Genomic DNA, 11350 nt, shown 5'->3' with positions numbered 1-11350 from the left:
TTGGAATGGCATGAGACAATGACAATCCATTATAAGGCGTTGCAATGTTGCCCTGTGTTTCCTGTCTCGCTTTACTGTTAAACTATCTCATAAAAAGGCAAAGATGACGTCTTGGGGGAAAAGAATCTACTCTACATAATTTACATTTTGTTCCCCTGTATTAAGACTTTACATTTTAAAGTGCTTATACAGTATCAGGCTTGGATAGTCACAGTGTCACAATCCAAAATCGGTAACTTTATGACAAGAGCTAACTTATAATTTTACATTTTTGCCGTCTGTTGAACCAGCCAATTTCAGAGGCTGACGAGACATGGCAGGTTTACTTCACGAAGATATTACGATGTAACCTGACTCCACCAGATGGATCGCTTCGCATTTGCTCGGCATATCCATCTGGAAACTTTCCGTTGGAGAACTTTTGGGAAGGGGTGAAAATCCTGGTTAGCTGATTGGATAAACCATCTGTCTATCACCACCTATAGTCGGTGATAGACGGGCCAAATCAACCAATCAGATCAAACTCTTGCTGAAACCAGTCGGGAGAAGAGCAAAATCATCTTTTCCTCCGAGAAAAGCCTCCTGTTTTTTGCTCTTCTTTCAATGAAGGAATACTTTCTAATTCGGATAAAACTTGCTGCAATAGCTACGCTCATCTCATCTGAGGAAGCCGCCATGTTGTTTAGACTGAACAGTTGCTTCTCGCTGCGTCACACCTAAACCTGCCTCAAAACCAACACTGATTGGTCGGTCGTTTGGTGAACGGCTCCAAATTTTCTCTATCTCAAGATGCTTGACTGATCTGCGAGAGGAAAACTGGAGCTCGCGAGATCAGGACGGTCTCACGAGTAATACGATGTGAAAGGAATAATGTGAAATTGGTCATTTTCTCATGTGATAATAGTAGAGACTCTGGATGCAAGTCTTGGATGGAACAAGTAGAGCTTTTAAAAAAATGTAAAAATAAATTCTTCACCAAAATGGATTACCTATTTCTAAAAGCTTTCACAGTCTTGTAAATAGATTTTTTATCCCACAGCAAAAATGAAATAAATCCAAAGAGTGCCCTGCTTGGAAAACGGTCTGCAGTTACCTGCAGTATATCACAAAGTGTAGTTAATGAGTTGAATAAAAAAGTGAACTTACATTTGGTTGGTTTGGCGTCTTCCTGTTGTCCGACAGGTGGACAGGTTCCAGTTGGAGGAGGCGGCCCGCTGGCTCCGGCTTCCTGCTGGGAAAGAAGCCCCGCCCCCCCTCCCTGCTCCTCTGCACCGCTGTCTTTGAACCAGGGGTTGGGTCCGTGTGTGGGAACCTTATCCGGTTTGGGTTTCGACTTCGTGGTTTGAGGCTGTGAATCTCTATGCCCTCGGTTTGGCGTTTCGTCCGTTTTCTGTCTGTCTTTATTCCCAGTTTTAGTCCTTTCTACATCTTTATCTCTGCTGTGTACCAAAGCGGGGCCTTTTCCAGCTCCCTGCTTCCCTCGGTCTTTACTTCCATCTTTGTAGCCGTGGTGTGGCCGGGGGCGGCTGTCTGCGCTGGAATCCCGGTGATGGTGCTCCCTCTTGGAGCCTCCGTCCTTGGCCTTGCCTGCCGTCGCCCCGTGCCCTCCTCCTCCTCCTCCTCCTCCTCCTCGGTGTTCGGTTTCTCCAGCGCTCCTCCTCTCCTCCGCACTCTTCCTCCGTTTGTGAGGAGGCTCTCTGTCGGGCCGCTCCATCATGAGGCCGGCAGAGGTGGAGAACGGATGCCAGCTACCGCCAAAGTTACCCCGGCTGACGCCCCGAGGCTGTAGCGCCCTACCAGAGAAGACCCGTCGGGCTGCTGGGTGGGAGCGGGGGAGTCCGGGAAGCCGGGGGGGGCACCATGGATGAGGAGCGGGGATGCAACGCGGGAAATAGGAGGAGGAGGAGGAGGAGGCACTGCTGCACCTGAAGCCAGCCCTGCAGAGCGGGGGACGGCCGCGAGGAAGGAAGGAGGAGCCGAAGGAGCTCAGCTGACGAAGGAACATGGGGTGGCTGGAGGGGGGAGATGTTAGAGGGGAGCCGAAGAAAGAGGTGTCAACATTTAGAGCTGAAACAAATATAAAGCTTTTAATTGTGTGTCGACAGAAGATAAACCAGCAACACGTTTAAAAGGGCATACTTTTTTGGTTTAATTTGAACTCTTACAACATTATATTAGTATTTTGATATTTGATTGATTCCCGGGACTATTCGGTGTTCTTGTACTGCTGCTACATCACGGTTTGAATAAAGGTGAGAGGGAGGGAGTAAGGAGGGAGGGAGGAAGTAAATAAGTAAGGAGGTAGGGAGGAAGTAAATAAGGAATGAGGGAGGGAGTAAGTAAGGAGGGAGGAAGTAAATAAGGAATGAGGGAGGGAGGAAGTAAGTAAGGAGGGAGGGAGGAAGTAAATAAATAAGGAATGAGGGAAAGAGGAAGTAAGCAAGGAGGGAGGTAGTAAATAAGGAATGAGGAAGGAAGTAAGTGTCTATCTATGTATACGTTAAAAGTAAACATAAAATTACACAATGAAGACAAACGTAATGAACTACAGATAGGAGAGACAGAGAGAGAGAGAGAGAGAGAGAGAGAGAGAGAGAGAGAGAGAGAGAGAGAGAGAGAGAGAGAAACGAACTACTGATAAGGAGGAATGAGGTTTTTCTGTCTTGTCAACTTTGGTGTGACAGCAAAGCAGAACCCGTAGCTGAGTTAGCTGCTGACCGGAAGCTATGTGGGGTTAAACCATTGGGTTAAACACGGTTTTTGGGTGTCATTTTACAAACATGTAGCTCAAAACGCCAATGACAAGACTGCGTTAAATGCTGTTGTGTTTTTGAATGGTGGTTGTTTTAAAAATCAGTTGTTTTGAGTCCCATTGAACATGAACACAGCTCAAATAATGTCATTATTTTGTAACAGTGACTAGCTAGCTCGCGTTAACTTACTACTCTCCATGGGTGGAGGGAACATCGTTTATGTTTCGGCTCGGATCCATCTCCGTAAATTATCAGCGAACATTATCGATGTTTTAGGTCGAGGTTTCAAACAAGTAGCAGAAATATGACGTAACCGTAAACGTATGACTAGGCGCCGCGTAAACCCGTGTTGCCTTCAAGAACTCCAACAAAGCTCGTCTTTTCCACTTTATACATCAAAATAGTCCTTTAGATGCGACTGGACGGGCAGAGGTTTTATACAATAAGGCTAAATAAAACAGACCGCATATACAGGCCACTTTGTGATACTTGGACAAAAAGATGAACACTAAAAGCATACCAGGATTAACGGCAGTTGCAGATAGAAACTATATGTTAAGCCAAAAAGCTTAAAGAAATACGACAACATTGGTTGGATTTTCCACTGGACTGCCTGCTAGTGACATAAAGAAAAAAGCAGCAACAACGAAGTTTTAATGATTTCCCCACTTTATGGGCCATATGTAAAAGTAATTTCAATTTTCCCGATAGTGCGTAAAAGCATCATTTCAGGCATCTGTTTTTTTTCCCCAGCTGGAACTTGTAGTCTTTTCGAGCCGTTTCCTAGCATAGAATGCTATGATGCGAATCAGTGAACAGACTACAGCCGCGCCGGTACTGCGGAAACAGTAGCCCCGATGGAAAGGTAGCTCGCAGCTACATCATTCGAGAGCATCCCGAAATGACAGAAATCATCCGTTGTTACGGCCGAATTCCGGAACATATTGAATTAGATTAAACCCGAGTGGGACTACGTTGTTCTTCTTCTTTAAAGAAGAGCTGTCGAGAAAACTAGGATGACGAAATGAAAAGGTCATTGTTCTGTAACGCTAACGTTAACATTTAGGCTACTTACGTGGAAAAAAGAGCCTCTTCTTGAAGACAAAGGTGCCCTTACAAACGGGTTGAAAAGATGAAATGTCAGCTTCTAACGAGCGACATCTTCTGTTATTCCCGATATCGTTAAAGGAACGGATTTAATATGATTGATAAAGAGCAGTGGTGTCTGAGAGGGACCGAGCTCTCTCTCTCTCTGTCTCTCTCTGTCTCTCTCTGTCTCTCTCTCTCTCTGCGGATCCTGCCCCTCGCTCACTTCAGTGTAATCATTTGCATGAAAGCAGCAAGATAACATGAACACATCTTTTTTCTTTTGGGCTTGTGGTGTGAAGCTCTATTGCCCTGCCACTGAGATCTCTGATTATTCTGATGTAAACACACATACATCCCCATCAAAAATAAAGGGAGGGCAAATAAGTTCCCAAGAACATTTGACATAGCTTACACCCTTCAGCCCCCTCTTTATGCGCAGAATGACATCCGAACAGTTCTTTTTAAATGTAATCATTTTTTCATCACAAGTATCATTTACCCAGTTTTATTTACAATAGTGGTTAGAATGTCATGTTTTAGTATGAAATAGTATAGTAATATATCATTATTTGTAGCTTAAGTAATACACTAGTAATAGAAGTAAAATAGTAGTTCCATAGTAGCCGACGGAAGTTAATCAGTTAGCAGCAGTAACGGTATCAATAGATTAGAGAAGCTGTTGCCTGTCACAGTGAAGGTAGTACTGCAGCTGAGGTATTTGTAGTAAGCAGAGCAGTAGCGGTAGTACCTGTAGTTGTACAGTAGTAGTAATAGCATTGCAGGTATTGTACATAGAATGTTTTTACTCCAGTTGTGTTAAAGTAACATGAAAAAAAGTGGTATTATATCTTATCACAACATAAAAAAACATTAAATGTAAATTTCAACTTTTAGTTTATTGATTTGAAATGATGTTTGGCTCTGTAAAATCTGCAGCGTTCAGTTTGCCAAACTTCTTCCTGCGTGTGAACATCACAGCCGTGTCAATGAAACAGAAACAGCCATTACAAAACCTTTATTCAGGAGTCAAACAGGATATCAGGGGGGGATTTTAAACACGCTAGAGAAAGTGGGAAACAATTTGTAGAGACTGTGTTTTCCAAAATTAGAAATCCATCATTTGAAAAAGTGACTTGGAAAATGATTGATAGGGAAGTTTAGAGATGGTTACTTGAACAGTTGTAGGTCTAGTTAACTTGAGTAGCGTTTTGACTCTGTTGGAATTTGAAATGAAAAACTAAAGAAGACCGTCACGTGACTGGAGGGTCAAAGGTTTGATCTCCACATCAGCTGCAGTCAGTCAACAACAACAACGACAACGACAACATGTCCGGTCAGTGTGATCAGGAGTGAACTAATCTCAGCTATGTGTCCAAAAAAAAAGGTTTGGTTACTTTTAGCTATCGTCCAGATTCTCAAAAAGCACCCAGAGTGGACACTTCTACTGGAAAGAAATCCTCCAGAGTTGCATTAGCAACCTGAATGAAGCTAATGAGCATCATGAGGGCATTTAGGGCGACTGAACAGTGGGCCTCATTCACCAAGCGCTCTTAAGAAGAAATGTTTTTACTAAAATCCACTAATGCAGTTTCCCAAAGACATTCACCAATGTTTTCTTATTCGGGATTTGTTATTAAACCTACATTGTGTAATTTCTGGAGTTGATTCTTAGCAAAAAAAACCTTTGTTCTTTCACAAATGTGCTCATTCATGTGTGATTACTTCCACCAACTAATCAAAGTATTCTCGTGTGCGTAGAATCTGACATTCAGACTCATTCAGAATACGAGCGAGTCGCTCAAATGACGGCAGCCATGTAGCGCCTCCATCTTTAAAATACGTTAGCCAAAGAGGGACATACCTCCGCCTTTCGCCCCCTTACACCTATTAGCACCGTGACGAATGCCAGGGGGAGATTAATCGCCAGGGAAGCGAAAAAGAGAATTAAAACGACAACGTGACAGGCAAAGCAACAAGACCAAAGTTAATATTGGAGTGGCTAGAACAGCTGCGTGTAAACGACGGAGAGAGCTAATTTCGGGTTCGGCCACCGTAGGAGGAAGGGCTAGAACGTAATATTCAGTTGGTTGTCATATACAATTTCACCGCTAGATGGGAGAAATTCTTACACAATCTAGCTTTAAGTAAGAGTAGAATCTACGCACATTTAAGTGGCGACGTGTTTCGTGCAAAATAGTTATTGCTATTTCTTCAATTCTACAGTTGTTTTAATTTTATAGGATTTTAATTACAATTTCTTTTATCATTTATAATATTGTTTACAATTATTTTGCAAAGCAGTATGGTCTTTTTGCAATAAATTAACACTACACTAACACTTCAATTCCCATACATTGTTAATGTGGAACCATGCCATCCAATAATTAGTGATTGATCACGCTATATAGGACCAAAGTAGAACTTTACTGCTGCTGCAAGATGTTTACCCTGAGAGTGAAAATGAAATCTGACGGCTCGTTTGCTGTTCACTTCCTGCAAGCAGTAGCTCCACTTAAGAACTAAGCATTTTGACTTAATTCTCTCAACCTTTCTTGCAGTCTGGTGTCCTTTTTTGGAGGGGATTGGCGGGGTGTTTACATGCTAATTATAGCATCAACGGGCATGTGCTCTGAATGTAAAAGTAGAAAGGGATTCATATGTGAATGTAAGAAAGAACTTTGGAAGATATTAGTGAAGGAGGCCCATTGTGAGTAAAGCTTTTTCTCCAGTTTGATAAAGTCAATGATTAAAATCAACTGATCGACCCCCCCAGAACAGCATGAGATGTGCTGCTCTGTTCCTCATATCTTACTCCTCATTGTGCCTGTACACCTGTAGCCCTTTTGTTGCTGTGATTATGCTTTTTTTTTCTGTTTCAAATTGTTTCCAAATATATTGTCTCCTCAGCCAGGGCCTGCTCCTCGGTCCTGGGTTTCTTCGTGTCTTTCCTTCTCATCCATGCTCCTCCTTTCTTCTTCTGTGATCAAACAGCCAAGGAAGCTATGATATGCTAATGTTTTACTCGAAAACTATGATCATATAAACAACAAAATGTCTCAACCCCTTTGCAAACGTCAAAGCGGTAACATCTGGGATATTACTAGTTAACAGAATAGATAATATATAATTTTAAGAGCATTATTGAAATGATCACAAACAGTAATGAGTGAAGACTCCATCCAGTCCTACCAATGTCTCTGATGATCTTTTGGTTCTGTCATCCTTTTACTCTTTTGGTGCAAAGCAATGTGGGTGTGCAATCACAACTGTGATTGTGTGCTGTCCATCAAGTTCTATGACCACTGTACCAGGATCATTCTTAAAAGTTAGAGCAAGAAGACCTTTCCCATTCATGTTTCAATTCACTTCAGAAAAAAAAGACAAAACTAAAACCAATTTGTCCGTTTCTGAGACACTGAACTCTGGTGAGTTCCTAGTCGGGTCCCAAGAAAAACTGATTTATCAATTGACAAATTCCATCTGGATTTTTCTACTGCAGGAAAGCCAGTGACAGTTATTTGAAGTAAACTAAAAACTCGAGTTGTGCTTGGTTTTAATACCCAGATTCTTAAACACCCTCGAAAACAAAATCAGACCCTTTGATCGCAAAATATTACAAGACGCATTCTCTGATATATTCTTTCTGTCCGAGTGGATTCTTTGACAGGTCGGGGTTTTTAAGGTGCACTTGGTTCACTTAGGCTCTTCCCCAAACTCCTCAACAGCCTCAGACATACACATATACAAACATTTCATCTCCACGCAAACCAGACGTTTCGGATGCGCCTCTTCCTTTAAGAATGGGATTCAAGACCCGACCGATCCACGTTTGATTTCTTCTCAACGGTAAAGCGCGAAGAGGAGTCGAAAAGTTTGTTCCATTCAGCGCCCGCCATCGCAGCACCTCGACACGATGTGCTCATGCATCTTCAGTCCGTCAGAGCAGCTGTCTCTGCGCACGTCTTGGAGGCTGTGAATGGGAGGTGGGGTGGGGGGGGGGGGGGCGGGTTTGTGGAGGTGAAGAGTCTCAGGGGTCAAGAGAAGGGCGTTTCCCATCTCTGTGTGTACGCACTCAGTTCACAGGGACTAATGACCAGCATTCGAGAGGAGTCCATCCCGTCCAGAGCCATCTCCGAGTCCAGACAGAACCGAGAGACCAGGTGCTCCAAGTGAGTCCCCGACTTCTGCCACCGCTGCAAAGACAAACAAAATGTTCAGAGCGCTGTCAACACACCGATTCATGCCATCCCACTTTCTCTCTTTGTAGAGATTAAAGCTACAGTGTGTAGTAAAAAAAAAAACTGTCGCCGCGTCCACATGATACAAGCCTTCCGTGATCGCGCACCGCCCCCACCCCCATCCCTCCTCCACACAGTCGCTAGTAGCCAAGTAGGACACAGAGAATTAAAAAAACATGATGGACTCTTCAGAAGAGGTATCTTCACTTGATTTTCTGCGCGCGAAAGTCGCCGAATGCCACAATCTTCTGAATATAGTCATACTGAGAAATACAGAGAGAGATGTGTGGAGCTGATAGTCTTAATAACTAATTGTGTGAACTGTCTTAAAGGTGCTCTAAGCGATGTCACACGTTTTTTAGGCTACAACATTTATTGTCTCATACAGCAAACATCTCCTCACTATCATTTAGCTGCCTGTCCCCTGAACACACTGTAAAAAAACGCGGTCTCTGTAGACAGCCCAGGCTCCACAAATGGCAAAAAACACAAACTGTGCCAACCTGCACCACCAAACATAACAAACAGTGTTCTAGCGTTCCAGCCAATAACAGACGAGAAGGATTTGGGGGTTGGGGGGTTAGTGCACGGAAGCATGGAAGGGAGGGAGAGGGGACGGGATGAGGAGGAGGGAGGGGCGAGCTAGCCTCGTTTTGTTTGAAAATACTTTGAATGTCACCAAGAAGTGCCGTTACCCAACATCGCTTAGAGCACCTTTAATTAGTTTTGTAGCAACTCATTTGGCAATGGCGTGAATGTAACGGACGTTTATTAAGTTACGCACTAAAGCTTTAAAAGAACACACCTACCGGTATACATATACATATTCTTCCCTGCTTGCGATTTATTCCCAAACTGCATAGTAAAAATGAGTTAATACAGCAGCATGCAAAGCAGTAATTAAAGATTTTATTGATGTGCTGCTTGAAGGATCTTATTGACGCCCAAACCTGCAGCGAGCCGAGACCATTTCTGAAAAGGTCTGTGGTCATGCTCTGCAGGGCAGGTCCAGTACTGTAGGACCGAGATGCAAAATGCAAAGAAACAACATGAGTCTGTCATGAGTCTGCTATGAGATTGGATGTTAGCCAAAATGACCATTGTCAGACAGCTTGCTTCTTCCTGTCTCTACTTCATGTATTCATGTAAAAACCATGTTTGATTTAGAAAGCTGTGAGAAAGATAAACGTTGTTTTGCTCCAGTCCTCATCTCATCTCCCTGAATACTACAAGTTAGTACAACCCTTAGAGCCACAACAGTCACGTTTATGGGAAATACACCTGGTTGAAAGGATCCTAAATGTATCCTTTAAGTAATGAAGATAGTGTGTAATACACAGGAAAATAACTGGGTACAGTGTCTGAGTACAGCATTAATAGTCACAACCTGCCCAGCTGAGAAAGAATATGTTGAACTTTAACAACAGAAACCAGCAAAGACATTACAGCAGTGCAGGAACAGCCCAGTAATCAGAGCAAAATTAGGGTTAATTGGAGAGAACTAAATTGTACATGATTCCAGATTAATAAAAAACCAGGCTCAATAAGGATTACGATTTTGCTCATTATTTCACAATCAAACTGATAGTGAAGGTCAGCGGCGGCTGCTGGTCTTTCAAAGAGGGGAAGCTCATTTCCGGCCTACATCATAACAATTGTCCATTTATTTATATGTAAATTCTGCCCTACGTTCCCTTTTCAAGAAAATGCTCAGTGACCCTGTCGTTCCAACTAGGCGTCTTTTCCAGTGACTTGACCAGTGTCCTCTCAATGGCCATCAGAGCTAGGCTGCTTAAATGATCATGGCCCATTGTGCTACGGGTGTAGGACTTGAGCCACTTTAAACAGGAGAAGCTCCTTTCTACAACTGCAGATGTAGCTCCAATTGTTGCCATTAATAAAAACAGTTTGTAAAATTGAGGCATTGCACTGTCCAACTCCATGTCTTTAAGGAACACCACGTAATCACACAGCTTTCCCCTGTTACCCTGCAAGTCCTGATATGGAAGACTTTCAAATGGCTTCGCCAAAATATGGTCGACAATATTAGCATTGTCTGCCATCGTGTGCAGTTTGCTAGCTGGCTAGTTCACTCCTACGACACTAGCCTAGCCTACTGTATGAATGAATGAATGAATGAACGAACGATCTCACGAAACAATATTAAACTCGAAGGAGGAAATGTGGGAATTAGGTTAAACTAAAACAAGGAATATGGTGTATAATTGTATGAAATGTATGATGAAAATTGGCTAGCAATCTCGCCAGGCAAATACCAAGAAATAGGTTGCAGCAGTTTGTCTTTCGACTACACTTGCAAACTCCGCGATGGGACTGAGCTCGAATAGCTTCAGTGACTTTTTATAGTACAAAATCGCTGTCACTCAAAAGGAGATGCAGTCTTTCGACTCATCACGCAGAAGCCCAGGCCAGCCCACTCCTCCATTCACCCACGAGAGACGCGCCGAGCGTCTGTGGGCGGGACATAATCGCAGCATTTATCTAAAGACCGTCTAGTTTCGAAGCGCTGAAAAAAACTGTTGAAAGCAGCCCTGTTGAAGTCCACGGACACCAGGCTTCAACAAGGAAATACACTGGGACGCTACGGGAATGTATGAGAAGGAAATCGACTCAGTCGACCTGCTACATGTAGCTGATTCTGAACAAACTCGTCTTCGAGATGAACGTGTTCCAACGCATTTTTAGTCAATAAAATGTTAACACAAGAGGACATATTTGACCATTAATTTTTTGACGTTTTAGGGGAAGCCGTGCTTCCCTTGCAGTCTTAAAGAAATCGCCTCTGCTGAGGGTTGAATCCATGGATCGACTGTACAGTAAAGACCGTATTTGAAACTGAAACGTTAACACTCCAGGGAAATTATTTGATGATGGGCTACTGAAGCTTTTATACAGTAACAGACATATTTCACACTATCTCCAGAAACAAAACATGGTTAATAGCCAACATTCAACTTTGAAAAAAAATTGAAAATGTGGCCTTTTAAGATACAGTTTTTATATTATATATATATTGTATTATATATCTTTAAAAAAAGCTTTTTGTTTATGACAGGTACTGTTTTTATTCTGAAAATTCACATTAAAGTTTGTTTGGGCAAAATTATTATTCCATTTCTTTTTTTTTGTTATGACATTCATTTTCATTGGCAGACACATACACATTCCCCCCCTAGCCTTACTCTTCACCAGCAGCAGTGTTGAGTTTAACTTCAACGTGTTGACAGGAGAAGCCGGGCATCGACCCAC

General features: G+C 42.7%; 2 protein-coding genes across 5 annotated transcripts in view; both read right to left on the bottom strand.

The window, feature by feature from the left end:
• angel2 (angel homolog 2 (Drosophila)) overlaps positions 1 to 3998 on the bottom strand; it is a 9868-nt gene extending 5870 nt beyond the window's left edge. For 2 of the 3 annotated variants that reach the window (XM_028605235.1, XM_028605236.1), the window contains exons 1-2: positions 2943 to 3096; positions 1147 to 2012 (exon numbers count right to left, since the gene is read on the bottom strand). In XM_028605235.1, coding sequence (XP_028461036.1) covers positions 1147 to 2012; positions 2943 to 2992 — 916 coding nt within the window. In that variant the 5' untranslated portion in view covers positions 2993 to 3096. Of the gene's footprint in view, positions 1 to 1146; positions 2013 to 2942; positions 3097 to 3828 lie in introns of those variants that run through there. The other variant, XM_028605237.1, reaches the window with a different exon arrangement.
• A 3845-nt stretch (positions 3999 to 7843) lies between these two features.
• Positions 7844 to 11350, bottom strand: part of galnt14 (UDP-N-acetyl-alpha-D-galactosamine:polypeptide N-acetylgalactosaminyltransferase 14 (GalNAc-T14)) — a 200818-nt gene continuing 197311 nt past the window's right edge. For both annotated transcript variants that reach the window (XM_028605705.1, XM_028605703.1), the window contains one exon: positions 7844 to 8035. In XM_028605705.1, coding sequence (XP_028461506.1) covers positions 7877 to 8035 — 159 coding nt within the window. In that variant the 3' untranslated portion in view covers positions 7844 to 7876. The remainder of the gene's footprint in view (positions 8036 to 11350) is intronic.

This window comes from Perca flavescens, chromosome 18 (assembly GCF_004354835.1).
Source record: "Perca flavescens isolate YP-PL-M2 chromosome 18, PFLA_1.0, whole genome shotgun sequence".
NCBI lineage: Eukaryota > Metazoa > Chordata > Actinopteri > Perciformes > Percidae > Perca > Perca flavescens.
Note: the sequence above shows the minus strand (reverse complement) of the source record. Positions and strands in the feature narration are given on the sequence as shown.